General features: G+C 39.0%; 1 protein-coding gene across 2 annotated transcripts in view; it reads right to left on the reverse strand.

Moving 5' to 3' along the window:
• The window catches only part of CCDC50 (coiled-coil domain containing 50), a 77,825-nt gene extending 57,626 nt beyond the window's left edge, over positions 1 to 20,199 (reverse strand). The window contains exon 1 of one of the 2 annotated variants that reach the window (XM_081028638.1): positions 19,561 to 20,199. In XM_081028638.1, coding sequence (XP_080884764.1) covers positions 19,561 to 19,609 — 49 coding nt within the window. In that variant the 5' untranslated portion in view covers positions 19,610 to 20,199. The remainder of the gene's footprint in view (positions 1 to 19,560) is intronic. The other variant, XM_081028637.1, reaches the window with a different exon arrangement.
• Positions 20,200 to 23,726: the final 3,527 nt, after the last annotated feature.

Here is a 23,726-nt window from a genome sequence, read left to right on the forward strand (position 1 = left end):
ATTTCCAGGGGCTTTTTCACACAAAAGTCCTGTCTTGGCTCATGCTATGGAAATTTCTAAAATCTCTCAAAGTTTTGAAAGCCCCAGCAAGCAGCATGTGGCCTCGGCATGTCCCATCTCTCTTGCTGGCACTAATGGCAGCCTGCCTAGGTTCACAACTTAGCCACTCCCAAAATCCTCCAAGCCCAGAGCAAGTGGCAACCATCTGGAGATCACTTTGTAGCTCATACCAAGCGGCGCCAGGCATGGCACAGGCAGTGGTTGAACTTGAACTGCAACAGAATCCCTCACAAGAGAACCTAGATCCAGCACACCTAGTGGACAGCTTTGCACCACACCAGAGCACCACTCAACCACCTTCACAATAGACACACCCAAAGAGCAGAACAGGCGGACACCAGAATTCTGCCAAAGCCAATTCTGCACTGTAGGGTCAGAACCTACACAACAACTCCTCCACTATAGTCACAGCCAGTCCTCACAACTAATCAGCCAGAGGGTCAGTCCCTCCCACTGATGTGCAAACAGCAACCAAGGCTCAACTGCAACAGGAGGCCGCACACACCCCACACTAGAGACACTCCTAGAGCACCCAGCTAGGGTGACCAGGGAGACTACACCACTGGGCCCCACAGAACACCTACCACATAAGAGCACTCTATTAAGACCAGGAGGCAAAGCAGCTCTATCTAATAAATAGAAACAAAAACAGGGAGGCAGCCAAAATGGGGAGACAAAGAAACATGTCCCAAATGAAAAAAAAAAAAAAAAAACAGAACGAAACTCCAGCAAAAGAAGTAAGCAAAATGGAGATAAGCAATCTATCAGATGCAGAGTTCCAAACATTGGTTGTAAGAATGCTCAATGTACTCAGGGAGAACTTCAAAAGAGAGATAGGAAGCATAAAAATGGAGATGGAAACCATGAAAAAGAACCAGTCAGAAATAAAGGATACAATATTGGAAATAAAGAGTATATTACAGGGAATCAATAGGTTAGATGAAGCAGAAGATCCAACCAGCAATGTAGAAGGTAGCAGAAAACACCCAACCAGAAGAGCAAAAAGAAAGAAGAATCCAAAAAATTGAGGAGAATTGAAGGGGCCTCCGGGACAATAGCAAATGCACCGACATTCGCATTATAGGGGTACCAGAAGGAGAACCGAGAGAGCAAGGAATTAAAAACCTATTTGGAAAAATAATGACAGAAAATTTCCCCAACCTGGTGAAGGAAATAGACACACAAGCCCAGGAAGCACAGAAAGTCCCAAACAAGATAAACCCAAAGAGGCCCACACCAAGACACATCATAATTAAAAAACCAAAGGTTAAATACAAAGAGAAAATCTTAAAAGCAACAAGAGAAAAGCAGTTAGTTACCTACAATAAGTAGGAACCCCCATAAGACTAGCAGCTGATTTCTCAATAGAAACTTTACAGGCAACAAGGGAGTGGCAGGAAATACTCCAAGTGATGAAAAGCAATGGCATACAACCAAGATTACTCTACCCAGCAAAGTTATCATTTAGAATTGAAGGACAGATAAGGAGCTTCCAAGACAAGAAAAAGCTGAAGGAGTTCATCACCACTAAACCAATACTACAAGGAATCTGAGAGGGACTTCTTTAAGATGGGAGGGGGGATAAGGATGCGTGAAAGGAGAAGGCATTAAGAAGTACAAATTGGCTGTTACACAGTAGTCATGGGGACGTAGGGTAGTATAAGGAATATAATCAATATTATAATAACTAGGTATGGTGCCAGGTAGGTACTAGATGATAGATGGGAATGGGGTTGGGAACAGGGTGAAAAAGGGGAAGGTATTAAGAAATACAAATTGGTAGTTAATACAGTATGAGAAGTATAATCAGCAATGTCATAAGGATCATGTAAGATGCCAGATGAGGAGGACTGGACTTATCAGGGGGATCACTTCATAGATTGTGTCCAATGCATATATACCTGAGCTGAAGTAGAATAATACTGAATGTCAACTAGAGAGAGAGAGAGAGAGAGAGAGAGAGAGAGGTGTGTATATATACATATGTGTATATATATATATATATATATATATATATATATATATATATCACGGATGTGGAGTGCAATATAGGGAAGATAGTCAATGGTATTGTAACAGCTATATAAGATGTCGTAGGGGTAGTAGTTTGGGGGGTGGGTTATCACTCTATGAGGGGTATAAATGTCTATTACATTGCTTTGTACACCTGAAACCAATAAGAAAATAATAATAAATGCTCAATGACCTTAGTGAGAACTTCAACAGATAGGACAATTAGAAATGAAGATTAAAAAAAACATAAAAAAGAACCAGTGAGAAATAAGAAATATAATAAATGAAATGAAGAATATACCAGAAGGAGTCAACAGTAGATCAGATGAAGCTTAGAATAAAATCAGTAATTTGGAAAATAAGGTAGCCTTTAGAAAACACCCAATCAGAATGGCATTAAGAAAAAAAGAATCAAAAATAAATAAATAAATAAATGAGGCTAGTTTAAGCAGCCTCTAAGAAAACATCAAGAGAACCAACATTTGCATGATGAGGTACCGGAACAAAAAGAAAGAGTAAAAGGAATTGAAAACCTATTTGAAGAAATAATGACAGAAAACTGCCCTAACCTGGTAAAAGAAACAGATATACAATCCCTGGACGTGCAGAGTCCCAAACAATATGAACCCAAAGAGGCCCACACCAAGACACACAATTAAAATGCCAAAGGTTAAAGAAAAAGAGAATCTTAAAAGCAGTAAGAGAAAAGCAGTTAGTTACCTACAAGGGAGCTCCCATAAGACAGTCAGCTGATTTCTCAACTTTGCAGGCCAGAAGGGACTGGCAGGACATAGTCAAAGTGATGAAAAGCAAGGACCTACAACTAAGATCACTCTACCCAGCAAAGCATTAGATAGGAGAGATAAAGAGCTTCCCAGACAAGAAAAAGTTAAAGGAATCCATCATCACCAAACCAGTATTACAAGAAATTTCAGGAGGATTTCTTGAATGACGAAGAGGAGGAAGAGGCGGAGGCGGAGGAGGAGAGGGAGACAATTAAGATAAAAAATATGAATAAAATGGTAATAAGTATATTTCTGTCAGCAATTACTTTAAATGTAAATGGGTTAAATGCTTTCATCAAAAGACAGAAAGTAACTGAATGGCTAAGAAAAAATCCTTACACATGCTGCCTACAAGAAACTCACTTCAGATTGAAAGACACACGCAGACAATGTAGAGGGAAGGAAAAAAAGTTATTTCATGAAAATGGAAATGAAGGAAAAAAGCTGGGATAGCAACACTTACACCAGACAAAACAGACTTTAAAACAAAAGTTATAATTAGAAACAAGGACCCAGTAATCAGACTTCTGGGTATTTATCCAAAGAAACCCAAAACACTATTTCGAAGGGCCATGTGCATCTATCTACATGTTCACTTCAGCATTATTTGTAACATCCAAGGTATGAAGGCGTCCAGGTGTCCATCAATGAATGAATGGATGAAGAAGAGGTGGTGCGTATGAGGGCTGACAATTAAGTTTGCGAACTTGTAACGATGCCGCTAACCTTTTTTGGTATCAAAGGGATTATTCATTATGAATTTGTACCAACTGGACAAACAGTTAACCAAGTTTACTATTTGGAAGTGCTGAAAAGGCTGCGTGAAAAAGTAGATGACCTGAACTTTCTGCCAACAATTCATGGCTCTTGCATCACGACAATGCACCAGCTCGCAGGGCACTGCCTGTGAGGGAGTTTTTAGCCAGTAAACAAATAACTATTGGAACACCCTCCCTACTCAGCTGATCTGGACCCCAATGACTTCTTTCTTTACCTAAAGATAAGGGAAATATTGAAAGGAAGACATTTTGATGACATTCAGGACATCCAGGGTAATATGACGACAACTCTAATGGCCATTCCAGAAAAAGAGTTCCAAAATTGCTTTGAAGGGTGGACTAGGCACTGGTGTTGGTGCATAGCTTCCCAAGGGGAGCACTTCGAAGGTGACCATAATGCTATCCAGCAACGGGGTATGTAGCACTTTTTCTAGGATGAGTTCGCGAACCTAGCTGTTGGACCTCATATATACAATGGAATATTACTCAACCATATTTTTAAAAAAGATTTTTTTGCCATCTGCAACAACATGTATGGACCTGGAGAGTACTGTGCTGAGTGGAGTAAGTCAGACAGAGAAAGACAAATGTCATAAGATTTTACTTTTATGTGGAATCTAGAGAACAGGATAGACGAACAAACAAAACAGAAACAAGGTCATAGATACAAAGAGCAGTGTGATGGTTGCTGGACTGAGGGGCAGGACCAGGAGGATGGGTCCAGTGGGGGAGGGGATTAAAAGGTACAAATTGGTAGTTACAAAATAGTGGGGATGTGGAGTACAGCATGAGGAATATAGTCAGTAGTATTGTAATAACTATCTATAGTGTCAGATACTAGACTTATTAGCGTGATAACTTTGTAAGTTACATAAATGTCTAACCACTGTGTTGTATACCTGAAACTAGTATAACATTGTATATCAACTGTAATTGGAAAATAGAAAAATATTTAAATAATAAAAAGATATAGCTAATGGCTGGCAGAGTCAAGAAGTGACTTCAGTAAGCCAGGCTCCAGAGCTGGCGTCCTTAACCAGGACGTGGTGCTGCCTTGAACAATTTCAGAACTCAGCCTCCTATGGAATCATTCTGCTTCTATCATTTCCCTTTCAAAAACTTGAATGACATCCTAGCAAAAAAAAAATCCTCAACTTAAAAAATAAAATAAAATGAGATAAATGTTGTGGTGACTAAATTAGGTAAGTGAAGGGCCAAAGAAAACATGTGTTACTCAATAAGAGTAAGTTCAATAAATTGAACCTATTATTATCCGCATCATCAGAGTTAATAAGTTCTTATAATTAGTTGTTTTCTATTAAGTATTTCCTCTAGTGAGGTTCCACTAAGTCACCAATTAGCACAGACCTAGTTACTTTCCTGGTATAGAATCTATAATGGTATATGCAATCAACACTTCCTCTTATGAATGTATGGAAATGTTTCTTGAAAAGGAATTTCTATAGTTCTTTCTAACCTCTTATGTCCAACTGAGGGAGAACATGTGTCGTATACATCTTGTGGTCGTGAATGAAAGGGAAATCAGTACGTCTAGACTGTTTCATAAGCTCTACCACCCCAAACTTTTTTCAGTTGAATGTCCAGGATTAGAAAGCAAAATAGAATTCTATGTGAAGGTCATATAATTACAGTTTACAAAAATAGAAGAATCACCATCAAGAATGATAGGAAGGTAGACTACTGAGTAGAAGTACAGCCAGTCAAAATCTAAACAACATATTAACATTCAAATTATTGCATGCCTAGATGAATTTTCCTGATTTCTGTTCTTTGAGTTGCTCTAATGAAAGCTTTCTGCCAGATCCACAAAGACATTTTGGTATCTCTAGTGTAAGAAAGGTGGGTATTTCTTACCCAGTTTATAGAAATATAATGGCTTTATTCTAGCACACTATAGCAAGCTAAAGTACAAAGAACCCTGTTCTTAATTCCAGATACCTGTCTGAATTTTAGTTCTGGCTGTCAGCAGCTCACCAAGTGACCTTTGACAAGTCACTTTCCCAATCAGAACCTCAATGTCCTGACCTGTAAAGAAAGAGTCCAAATATCTTTAAGAACACATCCAACTTAGATATAGGGTTGTATGAAATGTAGTTGATTTTGTATAAGTGATACACATTTCTCTCGGATACAAGTATGTCATCTAAAATGTTATAATCACAGCCTAAATGAAAGACTATCCATATAGGATGACTGTTGTGCTAATAACTTCCTCCTGCACCAAATATTGCTTTCTTCGTTGATGCTGCTTGTTTTACTATTTCTATCATACAAAATGGCAAACATCTGCTTCTATCCATTCTGTATAGTACGCTGTTTCCCCAAAAATAAGACCTAGCCGGACAATCAGCTCTAATGTGTCTTTTGGAGCAAAAATTAATAAAGACCCAGTATTATATTATATTATACCCGGTCCTATAGTAAAATAGTTAAATTTTGCTCCAAAAGACACATTAGAGCTGACTGTCCAGCTAGGTCTTACTTTTGGGGAAACATGGTAGTAGCTTTAACCACCAATTAATCTTAAAATAACCTTTCGTTCAATCTGATACCTTATAAGAAGGTATCAGACTTTTCCTGTTTTCAACCAGTAGTTCTCATATAGCCTTCAGCATCAGGGTAAAATGAGAACACGTTATCAGTCCCTTACTGTCTAACGAATACAAATGTAGACTGTGCCGTGTACTAAAAGGTTTACCTGAGGCCAGATGATCAGAGTACAACCTGGGAAGGTGAATACCTTCCATATTCAGAAGGCTTCCTGAAGATCACCAAATTATTGAAGTCGGATTTCTCTATTTCTCTATTTCAATATTGCTACTGAAACTGGCTTCAGTACACCCTACAGTATACTTGGTTATGTATTTTCCCTGCAAAGGAAGTGAAAGAAAATCAGGGGTAGCCTCCATCTGTGAACAGGAAGAAAACCCGTCCAAAAACCTTTCTGCTCTAGCGGATTCACCTACTTGTTTTTGAAAATCAAAACTATTTTGATTATTTTTAAAAAACAGATATAATACCTATCTATAGGTATAAATTTTTTGTAGCACTGTATGTTTTTAAAACAGTGTTAACTTCTAACATACAACATGAAGCTGAAAGAAGGCCAGTGTGCCCAAATTTAGAAAACTATTCTAAAATAAGTACAAATTAAACATATCCATCTCCAAATCAAAAACTCTTGAGCTGAATCATTTCCTCATGTTTTCCCACTCTTTTGATCATAAACCATTCCAAGTTTGCAATCTGTATATTCATCGTTATAGTTTCCAACCCCAAACTTTCTGATTCTTCACAATTAGCTCACCTTATAATAAAGAACTTAAAAAATACATATTATGTTTAATCTGTTTAGTTAAAACTTTGTAAGAACCTTGTCCCCTTTGTCTAAAAATAAATCTAAAGGAGAAAATTCTAAACATAAAAGTCCTGAATGCATCCCAACACCATCTAAGAAAGTAACCAGATCTTCTAGTAACAGTGACAAAATTACACCATATCAGTCCTTGAAAATGTGCACACATTAACAGAGTCTTACATAATGAAAATCAATCTGTAAACAGATAAGATCATTGTCTCCAAAGGAGACGAGGCATTTAAGCCTTGAGTTAAGCTCAACACCAATCAACATCTTACAGAAATCTCAGAAATGGGAAAACCTCACACCACAAAAAAGTAAAAGTGACTGGCTGCTAGTCCTCTATCCCTACCTTAGTGAATTCATGCAAATGGTCACAGCTCTTATTCTAGAGCTGTTAGTTCAGTTAGCACAGGTCAGTTGCCCCACTGAGCGCAAGCTGTCAGAGTACCAGACAAGTTTTCTGGAGTATCTCCTATGTGTAAGGATCCCCAAGTAATACTGAGATCAGTCTGCTACCTGTCTGCTTGACAGAGAACTAATAGATAGATCAACAGAGAGAATACGACATGCTGCATTAGGAAGTACTTCAATGTGAGTTAAGTAAGACACACACAGGAAAGAAGCAGGGTAGACTTAACAGAAGATCAGCATTTGAGCGAGGCTGGGGAGGTGGCTAGTGTAGATGGAAATTCCAGGCAGAGCATGAGGGCTCACAGAAACAATCATCTGGAAGAAGGAAAAGTAGGAGTACCACAGAGCAACTTGAATAGCACTATCAAGAAAACTGAATAATACCACTGTGTTTTACAAAACGTTTTCATACTCATTTCTTGAGTTAACTCTCATCACAATATTATCTCCAATAAACAGGTAAGGAAACTGAAGTTCAGAAACACTGAGTATTTTCTGAGTCCTTACAGCTAATAATTGGTAAAGAGGAAATATGAAACGAGATGCCTAGGTTAAAAACACTTCCCTTTACAAAGAAGTTAGTGTGCTAAAGATAAATTTTACACTGCAAGCTTCATTTCAACTTGGATGTGTCAGTTAATGTATCAGTAAAGTACGGAAAACACTGTAAAACAATTCTAGGAGGAGCTCAGTTACTGAAAAGATGCACAGCAGAAATATATACAGTAAAAAGGTAGCCTCCCACTCTATTTAAAATGAAAAAGAAAATGAGTCCTATTTCGTACTGCCAAATAAGTGGGAAATCAGAAATGTGTGCATTTCTTAAATCCTTTCAATGGCACAAATCAATATTTGCTCCCCACATTTTAATATCTGCTCCCCACATTTGAGGGGAATATATGGAGAGAACCCATAAAGAGGGAATGAAAAGAAAACCTACTAATAAATAAAAATAGAATTTTGATAAACCCAAATATGAATCATAAAAGCCTTATTCCTACTACATTCTGCAGAACAAATTTCATGTTTCATTTAGTAATCAATTATGAAATAGAAAACAACTTAAGAACCTCTAAGGCAGTCTATGGGGAGGCAGGTGCCCTTTAGGTTTTAGGTGCCAATGAAAACATCACACTACATATCCAATCGCCTGTGGTATTTCAGCAATGTCTCCTTCAGTGGGCAGCAGTGTACACCTACTCTGGTGAAATTTTTGAATCACCCTTTTTACTCACACAGTGTCCAGGTTTGGTCTATAAATGATTTAATATCCCTGCCTTTAGTTCTCAGTAGTCATCCTAGTTTGGGAGTTGAAGTGCCATTGAAACCAAGTTCCTGGAATTCAGGGATGTGGAAAGTATGGTAAAGTGGAGTCTAGCAACAGCTCCCTAACCATTTTCTAAACCCCTGTTCTGTCTGTCCCCTCCAACATACATGCAGAGCCAAAATGATCTTTCAAAGATCAGCTCTTTCAAAGTTGAGCTTTAATGAGATAACTATAAAACGAAAGGAAGAAATGCATTGTAGATACATTAATTTGAAATCATGAGGTCTGACCACGGAAACCTGGGAAAACAATAGAAGCAGACATGTCAAGTTAGAATCCAGCAATCACTGACAGGATAAGAAACTGTCTGCAGACATAGCCACAGAGAGATTTGTAACTGCAGACACTGAGTGAAAAGTGCTCTCCAAAATAGCTGCTGGCCCAAATGTTAGGCCAAAACTCCTGATGTACAGATGGGAAGACAAGGATATTGAGTCCTTTTTTTCTCTTTCTGTACTTTAGGTTTCCCAAATGACTCTTTGACAGTATTTGCCCATCCTGATGTTTTATATTTTACATAATCTCATAATATGAAAGGAAAAAAAAAGCTAATATTTTAAAGTATTTGGTAAGAAGGTGCTGCTCAAAACTTAGTGAATATAATATTTAAAGTAAATCATGGAGTCCCGAATATAATCAATAAAGAAAACAAATTTTGTTGTTGATGGTGAAGTGAAGAGGGAAAGATCTCCTTATAAGTCATTCACATTTTTACTACATGCAGTAAAAGTCCTGCAGTAAGGTTAATGGAAAATGACTCAGCCTTTATGACTCATTAGAAAAATAAAAGCCAAAAAAGTCCAGTGGAGACTCCCCCTGGTATTTGGTCATTGAGGAGCTGTATCAGGACCGGAAATGCACTAATCCTTCAAAGTTTAGTGGTAAATCAGCTTAGGTACTTCTGATACAAGTTTCCAAGAAGACAAATGTCAATAACAGGTTTTGAAGAGAACCAGTAATAATAAGCTAAAAATCAAAAGCAAACTTTTTTTAAAAAGCTGAATCTGTTTACTCATGTACTTCACTCATGGAAGCCCAACAAACTCTTACTGGAAGCTGGTATATGGCATACTTTTACTTTACATAAAATTTCTACCTAGATAATTGATTTTGAAGTCCCTGGAAATGTATATAAAGTACACATAAAATGAAATAAGAAAAGCAGAATATGTGTCTATATTTTAAAATTCACTACAGAAATAAAATATGCTATCATAAGACTTCTATCAACAACAGTCCCCAATAGCACCGCTATACTAAGTAAAATTTACAACTGCTGTTCATAGTGATAACTGAAGTATCAAAAAAGGTTAAATAAGCAAGTTTTTAAAAAATTTCACTGAAAAGGGTCAAACAGAAACTATTTTTTTCCTATAAAGTACCCCATAGGAAAAATGTTAATCTTTGCTGGTCATAAAGTCTCTGCCAAAATTATTCATCTCAGCCTTTGTAGCATGAAAGCAGCCACAGGTAATATGTAAACATATGAGCAAGGATATATTCCAATAAAACTTTAATTATAGGCCCTGGAATTTGAATTTCATATCATTTTCACATATCACAAAACAACCTTTTTTTTTAATCATTAAAGAATGTAAAAACTATTCTCAACTTCCCTACTATGTAAAAACAAGCAGTAGGTGGGCTGGATTGGGCCAGAGGCGGTAATTTGCAGGTCTCTATTTTAGAGGAACGAATTTCAATTACTGGAGGGAAAAGAAAAAAGCCACTCATTCTTTAACACTGAGAAGAAGTTGCCACTGTAAAAACTTAAGAAATGAGAGTAAGGTAGGATCCCTACAGTAGGGTGACCACAATATTCTCCAAATAATCCAAATATCCATTGTGTAAAATCAAGTGTATAATCTGAGTATAAAAACTACAGATTTCTGGGACTATCTCTAAGAGATTCAGTTGATATCAAGTAGGGCCAGGAATGTGTTCATAAGTAAAGCTCCCCACATCATGCTCATGTTGCATCAAGGTTTAAAAACCATTGACATTTGCTACCGCGTTTCCCCGAAAATAAGACCTAGCCGGACCATCAGCTCTAATGCGTTTTTTGAAGCAAATATTAATATAAGACCCGGTATTATATTATATTATACTATAAAGACCCAGTCTTATATTAAAATAATATTAAAATATTACTTAAAATATGGTAAATATGTATTAAATATTAAAATATACTAAAATATATACATATATATATATATAGAGAGAGAGAGAGAGAGAGAACAAGAGAGAGGGGGAGATAGCCAAAAAAAAAAAAAATGTATACACATTTTAAAAAAGGAAAACAGAATGAAAATTGTAATACTCAATATATACCGATACCAAAGATGAATACAAGTCACATTTGACTTCTGCAATTACAAAAGGTACTCAAAGTGGTTACCATCAGCGCCCAGACATTTCTGATTACAACGAACTACTGTCTGAGCAACGTTGACCAAAGCATCCACTTGTATACATTTTTTTGGCACCCCTGGTGTGTGTGTGTGTGTGTGTGTGTGCGCTTGCACACGAGTGATAAAAGACTTGAATCCAGAATATGTAAAGAACTCTCTAAATCCAATAAAAATAAAACAGTCCAATTCTTTTTTAAAAGGGCAAAAGTTCAGAACACATTTTAACAAAACACATTTTAACATATGATATAAGAATAGCAAATAAGCACAAAAGAGGCTCAATACTAGTCATTAGAGAAATGCAAATATAAGCTTCCTAACATAACATTACACACCTATTAAAACAGCTAAAATTTTAATTAAACAAACAAACAAAAAAAAAGGCCCCGACAACACAAAGTACAGGCAAGGATGGAGAGTAATTGGAGCTCACACATTGCTGGTGGGAATGAAAAATGGTACAGCCACTTTGAAAAACAGTTTAGCAGTTTCTTATAAAGCTAAGCATACATTCACCCCCTATGACCTACTAATCCCACCCCAGGTGCTTACCCAAGAGAAATGAAAACCAAAAAAAAAACACCTGTATGCAAATGTTTATAGCAATTTATTTATACACACCAAACGTGAAAACAACCAGTGAATGGATAAGCAAATTGTGGTGCAGACATACACTACAACTCAGCAATAAAAAAGGAACAAAATTACTGACACACACAACCTCATATCAGATATATTATGCTAAGTGAAGGGAGCCAAACTCAAGATGCTACTTATTGTCTGATCCCATTTATTTGAAATTTTTGCACAGGCAAAACTATAGGGGCTGGAAATAAATCAGTGGCCGTCAGGAATGGTGAAAAGAAGTTTGGGGGTTATGTAACTGTTCTGTATCTTGATTGTTGTTTTGATTACAAGACTTTATTACATGTGTCAAAACCCAGAACTACATATTAAGGATAAATTTTTACATTTACATGTAAATGACTCATCAATGAATTTGATTTAAAAAAGAAACACTGATATATACACAACACTGCTTATATACTGGTTCTGGTTGATTAGAAAGTTTGTACTGTTTTTATGACAGTGTATAGTTACCAACTATACACTGTGCAAACCAACCTATCTTTGTGTGTGTGCATGTGTGTGTGTGTTTAATGAAAACCAGTATTTACTTAGTACCTACTCTGTTCCAGTCACTGGAATCCTTTGAAATCGTCCAGCTTCCATTCAACCAATAAAGAAAACTAAGGTGCACAGTCGCTCAGTACGTTGTCCAAGGTCACATAGCTAGTGAGTGACCAAGCAGCAATGCGCGTCAAGTCTACCTGGCCCTAGAGTCTCAATTCTGCTGCCTCCACACGCCCCCTTTAAACGAGTTTACTTTGGAATTCGCCCACACCTGTCCCAGTTACCCGCTGCGTGTAACAAACCACCACAAACTCTGGCTTATAACAGGGTATGATTATCCCTCCTGTTCTGTGGGTCAACTGGGCTTAGCTGAGCGGTCCTCACATGGGTCTCCCAGGTGGACACCAGAACACGGCAGCTGAGGCCGTAGTCACGGAAGGGCTCAGCCAGGCTGGACGTGCACAGTACACGTATTGCTAGTAGCCGACGCTGGCTGTAGGCAGAGAGCTCAGCTGGGGCTGTCCAACCAGAGCCCTTTCATGTGGGCTCTTCCTGGGGTTTTGGCTTCGCCTCGCATGGCAGCTGGATTCCGTAAGGGAGCTTGCCAGGAACAAGTGTTCCAAAAGACCCAGGCTGAAACCACAAGGCTCCTAGTGACTGAGCCTGGGAAGCCGCTGCATCACTTCCACTGCATCCTACTGTGGAAAACAAGTCAGAGGCAGCGCAAGTTCAAGGAGAGGAGACTACACAAAGGCGTGAATCCTGGGAGGCATGGCGCATGAGGGCATCTTTGAAGACCAGCTCCACATACCCTCACCGCGCGGTGAATTACAGATGATTTTAAATCTCCTCTTTATACTATTCTAATTTTTCTGCAATATGTATGTATTCTTTTGGAATCACCGAAATAAATTAATATTTTAAAACATATACAATTGTGGGTTTTTTCCAATTTATTTAAACTGAAAAAAAAAAAAGTTCAACCATTTCTCATACCCCCTACCCCATGTCCCAACCCTGCTTCTGGCAACCACCAATCAGTTCTCTGTATCTATGAGCTTGGTTATGTATGTATTAGAGTCCACATACAATAGAGATTATACTTTGTCTTTCTCTGTCTAACTTATTTTACTTAGCATAATGTCCTCTAGGTCCATCCATGTTGTTGCAAATCTTAATTTGTGTGTGTTTTTTAATGAAATGATGGCATAAACAGTTCTTTTGTGTGTTTGTCATGTCCTTATAAAAGTAGTATCTAGGAACATCTTTACACTGGTTTCTACATTCAAACACCTGGGAATATATGGTCTAAATAATCCCCAAAGTCCTTCTGTATATAAAAACCAATTATCTTTTGTAGGTCTTTTCCAAGATCTAGGGTATCCTGATTTTACAGTTTTGAAGCACAGGATACCTTTAAATGGGTTATCAATTATAAACATTAATCCCAAAGCCCTTCCAGTAGCTACTTCTGAAATTGCAACTACTGCTGTGGTAAGTTTTTCCCCCCCTATAAGTCAGGGTAGTTCATTGTAAAACATGCCCCTGTACTTACAGAAGTGGGATTTCAAGCAGAGTTTACTTAAGTTTTGTGGTTTCTCTAACTGCTATCTTCATGAGCAGTAGGTAGAATATCATATTGCTTTTTGTTACTGAGGCAAAATTCATTTATCTCAATAAAAATTCCCGTGCTTTTATTGAGGTAAGAGCTAAGGAAAAACCATGACCTAGGGCTTTCTTTGAGTTTATTTCCCCAATACATTTACTCTTAAAGTGTCCAAGCCTTTAAACATTAGTCCCTTCAGGCTGAGTGTACCAGAGAAGATATGCATTGTGCAGGTAGAAAAAACACTGAGGCAGGATTGTAACCTCCTGTAGCTCACCCAGTAATTCATTTGCTCAATCAAAATAAAGCCTAAAAAGTATTTTTAATTAGAAATACAATAAAACTTATGCTAACTCATTAACTTTCATATCAAACATTATGCCTAAAATAACCAGAAAATCTGAAATTGTCTTGTCATTTCTTATTTTCATTATAGTTTTAAATATTTGAGACCGTATTCAGGAAACACATAAGGAATGGCTCTTATGTATCTATGGAATAATTTAAAAGAAAGAGAATAAGAGGAGGAGGGGAAAGGAAGTGACAGGAGGGAAAGGAGATATGAAGTGAGAAAGAACAAAGTAGGAAGGAAAGAGGTGAGAGACTGTAATGTGTAAATAGGCAGTTTTAAACTTTCCTAATTCTAAACCCAATGTGCCAGTTCCTATAGCTACTTAGACTTAGTAGTTTGGTACAAATCACGTCTCCAACATGGCTCTCAGATTTTCACCTGGAAAATGAGAGGTTGGTCTAGATCAGTTTTTTTAAATGCTTTCTACTCTGAGATCTTTTATTAAAATACCAATTAACTTTACAGTTTCCCACAAAGGAGAAGTCCTTTAGGTGCCTGTTAGTTAAAACAAAACAAACAAAACCAAAAAACGTTTAATGATTTCAGAAATGCTTATTAAAATAACCTTTATTTTGCAAATAACAGCTATATCCATTTTTTTAAATCATTGATTAATTTAACAAAGCATTGCATACCTGCATGTTGAAATAAACTGAAATATTCTTTTTCTCCCTTGTGTGAAAAGTATTTTGGTTCCACATATGAATTGAGAGGGTTCTTTACAACTCTTTGAACTCTGTAGGACTGCCGGTCCATCACAGTGAAAATCATGGCCATGCACTGTATACAGGGCATTTTTTTATTGTGCAAACACTCTCCCCTCAGTATTTTTTTTTTTTTTAAATCTGTATCTAAGGTTCTTTCCAGCTGTCAATTGTGTAATGTTGCTTTGCACTTAAGGAAAAAACTTAAACCTCCAACTCAAATAAAAATCAAAACCATAAAATAGAATTTTAAAAATGTTTTTATTAAACTTTTACTCTTAGTATTGATTATCTCTAAGGCCAGAAGGAAGAGCATGGAATTACTTGTTTTTTGACTTTCTATGCTATACCTATCTGTGTTAATTCTACCTATCTGGATAAATTCTATTTAAAATAGGTACCTATGAGAAAAACATTAGGAAAAAGTTTTTATAAATTTAATACTGGCATTATACAAGTATGTGATACCCACGGTAAACAGTCTCTGCCCTTACACTCTGAGAAGGAATATGAAATAATTATGCCAAAGATAGGAATCCTGAACCAACAGGGAACATCTATTAATGAATTCACTCATTCATTCACACATTCAACCATTTGCTGAATATTTACTGCCTAAGTAAAAAAAAAACCTGAAGTCAGATGAGGGATAAAAAAGTTAAGACATAAATCTCCAACTCAAGGAGATTCAGTCATGGTCTCATTAAAAAAAAAAAAAAAAAAAAAAAAAAAAAAAAGCACTGAAAAAACCTGTGGAATTCTGAAGAAAAGAGAAAGGGAGTTTGTCCTGGAGACAGATAATACACATCTCACAGACCACCATCACCTTAGATGCCTAGGGTGCATGTGACATGCTTTAGATCCTCTGGGAGTATTTGGTGAACTTATTGCACCAAACATAATATAGTATCTTTCCCCTTACAGTTCTGGGTTTTACAGAATTATAGAATTCATTCAACATAGATAGGTATAACATAGAAAGTAAAATTTAATTTATCCTATTGTGTCACTGGGGTTTCCTGAACCTAAAATGAATTAGTGCTTTCTAGGTATATTTATGAAAGTGTATTAACCTTTGTCTTTCACTAAAGAAAAAGAATATTCTCTCAGAATAGCTACTAGCTGCACTAATTTCAGAATGTTAGGTGTGTGCGCACACATACACCCCACTAACTTTAGGAGATGGTGGAATCTTCCATCTGAAGAACGGTAAGAATACAAAATACATAATAAATTGCTTTACTGCTGAAAGGAAAGAAAAAAGGTTGGCACTGGGAGAAGGTGGGAGGATTGAAATATAACTGCCACATAGCTAAAAGCGGGGGAAATTGCAGGAGTTAAAGTTTTAAAAAGTCTAGGTATGGCTTTGATGGACAGGCTAATGCTCTTAAACCAAAAGTTTAAGATAATGTGAAACCACTGTTAGATGGAGTAAAAGGCAAGATTACAGTGATATGTGAACAATTCAAATTAAGTAATGATGTGGGAATCTGACTGCAGAGAACAGAAAGGACAAGTGGGGAGTGGGGATTGGTGTTTCAGAAAGAAAATTCAGCAAAGAAGCTAAAATTGACCAAAAACCTAAGTTTGTTAACTGATGAAAAGAGCTCATTTTTAGGAAAAATATATTCCCAGCTCTGATCTAAGAAACTTTCAGACTACTGTTGGAGTCTGACTATGTCTTTGTCTAACATTCACATATTGCACGATGCATTTGAGATATACACATATTGATTTAAAAATGTCTGGGAATTATTTCAAATTGTGTTGCATAGAACCTCAAATGTTTCAGAAGAAATAAAGCATTATTTCTAAAAATTGGCAACAGTAATTCTATTACGAAAAGTATGCAGATGTTCCAAATGTGCTTTTTAAGCCAGAAATAATGATATGTGTTAACATTTAGTTAGACTTAATTCTTTTCACCTACATGTGAACTCAAATGTGTCCCTTTGTCTCTTATTTTAGGAGAGATTCCCTAGATAAAAATACTGCCCTAGTTTGTTTTTTTTAGAGGTCTGTCCAAATGATGAATATCTTTGAGCGCCTTAAAACTAAGCCAGCCAACGTTGGATTTTAACCTAGAAAAGAAATTTTTCAAATTCTCTTTCCCTGATGTCAGCTGCTACCCATGACCTCTGATGAAATGTTCACAATAAAGGTTACAGGGCGCCCCACCCCCACCTAAAGAAAACTCAGTGGGAAGGGGTAGAAATCCATCACATTATTATTCTCAATCTCCATTGTAATCTATCCCATGATCCCCAATTGTAATTGTATATAAATCTATTAAAGGTTTAGACGGAAAAAGAGAAGTGGAAGACACAGATTTTTTTAAATGGGGTTTTAAAATCTGTGCCAGAAGTATTACTGAACTTCCTTTTCACACCGAGTTGGAGTTTCAGTATTAACAACAGTCTGTGTTTGTGTATGCCACCCCTCAATGGGCACCAGCTTTATTCTCCTTTATTAGGGTTCAAAGAGATTGTTAGGGAGTAAGTGGGTCATAATTAAGAGTTATATTAGAGAAAGATACACTTTATTAGACTTGAATACTTCCCAGATCAAAAACTGCATCACCATTTAGGATGTTGGTAGTATATCATTTCCTTTGACGATCTTTGAGCCAGAGAAGTCGGACACTCACAAAGACAACGATCTTCTCAACAATTTCTGACCACCTTCAAAGCCAATCGATATTTAATTCTAACTTGATGATAGAGTCACACTGAATTTCCTTACCACTTTATCATATTATGTAAACTGGGTTGCCAAATAGCACATGTGAAATGGAAGGCAATTTGAATGCGTTAAACTCCAGAGTTTACCAATAGAAAAGTCTTGTATTTTTAGATAGAAAGTGTTGAAGCCCTTGAGAATAAATACACCAGAATAAATCATTCATGTCTTGGTTAGAAACCAGAAAATCTAAGAGTAATATAAATGTATATACATAAAATGAGTTTCAAGTTTGTTCCAGGTCATGACATGTTGAGGGGGCTGGGCAAAATCACAGCACTATACAAATATATGGTGATGGAAGGAGAACTGACTCTGGGTGGTGAACACACAGTGGGATTTATAGATGATGTCATACAGAATTGTACACCTGAAATCTATGTAATTTAACTAACAACTGTCACCCCAATAAATCAAAAAAAAAGGGGAAAAAAATCACACCACTATATGACTAATACTTTATATGTTAAAGTTGTGCAAGAACTCCAATTCTCATTCTAGTCATCACCCACCCTCAAGGAAGCACCACACACTACAAAAGGACCACTTAACCCTACAGCAGAGATCTCTCTCTCTCTCTCTCTTTCAATGCATAGATTTGCCTTTCCTATCACTCAGGCCTCCCTAGTCTTGACAGCTGTGAAAACGACATTTACACGTGAATGCCATGATCTTCACCAAAGCCAGGCTGGGAACTGAAACGCTGAAAAATGCTACTGTTAAGATTTCAGGCCAGAACTCTTAATATCCTTTAAAGAACAATAGAACAGACCCAGGCCCAGCCCCTTTAAAATTTCCACATAAAATCAGTGACTCTGTCTCCTACTGTTCGGATCTCTAGGAAAGAAAGTAGTCAGGCTTTCTTGGGAGTTGACCTGAGCCATCGCAAGACCCTCTGAGTCAAATCAAGTTCGCGAAGAAACACCGTTTCAAGAAAGCAAAGATTCTTATTTTCAATTCCACATTCCCAAGACACCTCAAGCCACAATACTCAGTTGAAATAAGTGACAGCCGCAGCAAAGACAACCTTTGCAAACCTGGGTAGTATTCTGGGACGTCTATGCTTCCTAGGACCAAAGAATATCCAAAGCACCCCCAAGATCGCAACAAAAAAAATGCTAGGTCTTGGGAGAGCCCATGAAAACAAGGGAAGGGAAGTCAAAAGGCTCTTGGCTGGTAGCCAAGCCAGACCAGTACTAATCATGCTTTATTTTCCTGGACATCAGTAATAAGGAGCCATTAAAAAAAAAAAAAATCAAGGTCATGGAGTCAGTCCCCTGCTCCCCCCCGCTCCGTGCTTTTTGTACGAAAATGCTCACAGCAGCTTCCACTGCACCCGCCGCGCCGGGGGCAGGGCTCAGACTAAACTTTTAAACCTGGGGGAAGGTGGGAACGTCCGCCAGCCCGACGCTGGGCTAGGAAACGGAGAGGGAAGGAGGGCCAGAGTCAAGTTTCAAAACAAAGGCTCCGCAAGGAGCTGCACGTCAACCCCTCCCCATTTCCTAGCCTTCGAGCCAGCGAGGCTGGGCCTCGGTTTTTAGGGACACGAAGAAGTCCCATTTCCCCAGCTCCGGGGCGTTCACTGAGGGCTCCGGGGTGCAACCTGAACGTCTGCACAGCCCCTCGCGGAGGGCGGTGCTAGCTCCTCACCCCCCTCTCCTTACACAGGGAAAACCTGACGCTGACACCCCACTAAGTGACCTGCCCCAGGTCCCACCGCAGCGCCTAAGTTTAATTTCCTGCAGGGCCACGGCAGGCCAGCGTCAGGGGGGCGCCCGGACAGGGCCGCGGGGCCCAAGGGACGACGCCCCTGCCGGGCGCGGGGAGGGGCCCGCGCGCTGCCCACCCGGCCCCTACCTTCCTTGACTCCCGGCAGCTTGGACTGGTCGATGCTGACTTCAGCCATGTTGGGCCGGGGTCCTGGCCGCCGCTCGCCGCCCGCTTTCCGGCCGCCGCCGGCACCTAACGCGGCCCCGCGCGCAGCGGCGGCAGCAGCAGCAGCAGCAGCAGCAGCAGCGCCCGACGCGGCGCCAAGTCCACCGAGCAGCGCGCGGGCCCGGAGGAGGGAGCGGGCCGCTGCGCAGGGACTGGCGACAAAGGCCACGGGAGACGGGCCCCCGCGCACCCGGCTGGCGGCCCAGCTGCCCCGCCGCAGCCACCTGCTCCCGCGCCCCCGGCCCTGATCGATACCAAATACCCGCAGCCCGGAAATGGAGTGGGGCCGGCCAGTACGGAGGGAGAGAGGAGACAGAAAGGCGGGCGGGCGGGCGGGCCTGGGTGCGGAGGGGGAGGGGAGCTGCAGGTCTGTAACCGCAATCGCGAGTGGCTGGCGAGCGGAGAGCAGCTCCCGCGGCCGCCTCCCGGCTGTCGCCTTTGTGCCCGGTGACGCGCCTGAGGCTGGCGCCCCGCGGTGCCCCCGCCCCCTGGGCCCGGCCGCTTTCCCAAGTGGGGGTCACGTCCCTGGATGGGGGCTCGGTGTCCTGAAGGCCTGGACACAAGGCCACACGGGTCACCCAGAATAGAACCGTTCCTTGTCAGCGGTGTAGTCCGTACTCTGTGCTGTGGTTCTGGGGCTGTTTCCCCAAGATGTTTACACTGTGCCTCCCTCCGACACTCTTTTCAGAGCAAAGATCATATGTGGGCATTAAAAACCTTTAATGCGACGAACGGAACTAGAGAGCAGCTGATAAAAATTGGGGCCAGTATAGAGAAGAGAGTGTCCACAACCCGCTGGAAGGAACTGAGTCCTTCATTCATCAAAAACGTTTGAATGTCTACAAGTGTGATGTTAGACACGAAGGTGATAGGAACGTGTCAGACATATCTCTCTTGTGGCATAGCACACATTGGACTGATAATTGTGACATTTTTATCTTCTCAAAATAGCAACATCTCCTGTCTCCATCTCCTGGCAACAGAATTTCCCCTCCTTTGGGAAACCCACCTCCTTGGTGTGTTCCTCTTCCAAGACTGAGTAATCATAGAACCTCCCCACCACCACCGCTCTTCCTTCCTCCCCCACCCACACCCTTCTAGCTAAGGATGGGTGTGTGTGACCAAGACAGGTAGGTCAAGTAAAATACTTCCCTGGGCTTATAGATGAAGAGAGACTGGTAGGTATTATATTTCCTGTGGGGAGGGTTAGCCCTCACTAGTAGACAGTGAAGACAGAAGCAAAGATAAGAGGAAGATGAAGAGGGCCTGTTCTGAAATGTCAACCACAATAGCCAACCGGGGGTTCCCTGGAGCAGCTGGGATCCCTGCAGCTGCTGGATTCTGGGATCCACCCCCATTACCCTCTCAATTTAAGGTAGTAATTTCACTACCTTACCGAGTAAAAGTTGATTTTTCTGCCACTCGCAGCTCGAAGAGTCCCAATACGATAGGCCACATGGAAGAGGTTTTATTTTTGCTTGACACTAAAAAAAAAATAGCCAAGATTTAGGAGAAGACTTTCTAGTCAAAGGGTAGCAAATTATGGTCCACAGGCCAAATCTAGCCTACTGGATTTGAATGACTGATTTTTATGTGTTTAAATGATTACATTTTAAGTGGTCATATAAATATAGGATAATATTTTCAGTTTTGCCTCTTATGTCTCAAAGTATACAATTTTATTATTGGATCCTTTTTAGAAAAAGTTTGCTGACTCCTGTACTAGGCAGAAAAAGAATACTCAGTAAGTTAAATGTGTGAATAGGAAAGAGGTAATATTAGAAATGTAGTTTTCTGGGGATTTTTAAGTTCTACCTTTTAGTGACTTTCTTTTTTAACTACCTGTGGTCATAGAGAATATTTATAATAGCAGTATTTTCTGTGTCCCTCCCCAAATTCATTGTCTCCACTTATTAGTCATGCTCTGCTCTGGGAGGCTGACATTTATGGATACATGGCCAGGGCCTTATTGCCTTGTGGCTTCCTGTAGTGTTCGAACAATGCAAAGCACTGGCAAAAGATCAAAAGAAGGGAGGAGAGAAATATCGAGGTATATATTACACTCTCCTCCCTCTTATGCTAGGCCAAAATATTGGCCATACAGTGTCCCTCTGACTACAATGCCTGTCTAGAGGACTCCAGCTCCATGGCTCCAGCTCTCATAAGTCTCTAGTAATAGCCATTTCCTTCCAGTACCCTTTCAGGCTTAGGTGGTAATGGCCTCACTCTTGCTGGTTCCCTTAACCATACCCACACTTCTGTCAATAGTCCCTTCATTATATTCTTTAAGGGTTAAACCATTTTGAGTGTAGCTTCTCTTTCCTGCCTAGACTCTGATTGATATGGTAAGATATGCCAAAGTGTCACTGCTTTGTTTTCCTCAAAAATATTTACATTTCTTAGGATCTCTATAAGATCATAAGACACATTAACCTATTCATAGGATATCACTTACTACTCTCCCATCCTTTCTTAAACCCATCTAATCATGATTTTCAGTCCCACCAGTCCAAAAAAGCTGTTTTTATTAACAGTAACAATGGCCTCCGGGATGCCAAATGCAGGGGTCATTTCTCAGCCCTCCCCTATCGGCTAATTGTTACCGTGTAATATATATGATCTATCTCTTTGATACTTTTTTTGTGTGTACTTTTGCTTATCATATTCATCTCCCAAGATTCTATGCCACTGCTGCCTCCAAAAGATTCACTTCAGATCGAAAGACACACATAGAATCCAAGTAAAGGGATGAAAAAAGATATTTCATGAAAATCGAAACAACAACAAAAAAGCTTGAGTAGCAATACTTATACAAGACAAAATAGGCTTTAAAATAAAGACTATAACAAGAGACAAAGAAGGACCTGGTAATTCCACTTCTGGGTATTTATCCAAAGAAACCTAAAATGCTACTTCGAGGGGATGTGCTCATCCATATGTTCATTGCAGCATTATTTCCAACAGCCACGATATGAAGGCAACCTGGCTGTCCCTGAATGCATGAATGGATAAAGAAAAGGTGAAACATATATACAATGGAATATTACTCAGCCGTAAAAAGAAAAGAAATCTTGCCACCTGCGACAACATGGATGGACCTAGAAGGTATTGTGCTGAGTATAGTAAGTCAGACAGCAAAAGATAAGTGTCATGATTTCACTTATAAATGGAATCTAAAGAGCAAAATAAACAAATGAAACAGAAACTCATAGATAAAGAGAACATTTTGATGGTTGCAAGATAAGAGGGGGAATGGAGGGTCCGTAGAAAAGGGGAAAGGATTAAGAAGTGCAAATTGGTTGTTACACAGTATTTATGGGGATACAGGGTATAGCATAAGGCATATAGTCAATAATATTGTAATAACTATGTATGGTGTCAGATGGGTACTAGATCTATTGGGGTGATAGATGGGAGGGAGGTTGGGGGCAGGGTGAAAAAGGTGAAGGGATTAAGAAATACAAATTGGCAATTATAAAATAGTCATCGGCATGTAAAGTATACAGAATATAATCAATAATATGGTAATGACTACATATAGTGCCAGGTGGGTACTAGTCAGGGGGATCACTTCATAAATTGTATAAATGTCTAACCACTGTTACACACTTGAAACTAATATTAAAAAATATTGAATGTCAACTCTAATTGAAAAATTTAAAAAGGGAGGGAAGATAAAGGAGAATAAGTGGTTCAAAGTTCCAGGTATAAAACAAATAATCCTTGGGGATGTAATTTACAGCATAAGAAATATAGTCAATAATATTGTGATAGTGTGATATAATGTCAGACGATTGCTGGACTTATAATGGTGATCACTTCTTTAGCATAGGGAATGTAATCAATAATATAGTATATGTATAATGCCATGTATAATGCCATACATAATGCTATGTATAATGCCAGATGAGTTCTGTTGAATAACTATGATGTACACCTGAAACTAATATAATATTATATGTTAGCTATATTTTAATAAAAAAAAATCTTAAAAAAAAAAAAAAGAAATCCAAAAAAAAAAAGATTCTATGCCATTGGCCTCATTGTTGAAAAGTGACATCAGCCAATGAAAGCTCAATCACTGGGTT

Source organism: Rhinolophus hipposideros (genome assembly GCF_964194185.1).
Source record: "Rhinolophus hipposideros genome assembly, chromosome: 2".
Lineage (NCBI taxonomy): Eukaryota > Metazoa > Chordata > Mammalia > Chiroptera > Rhinolophidae > Rhinolophus > Rhinolophus hipposideros.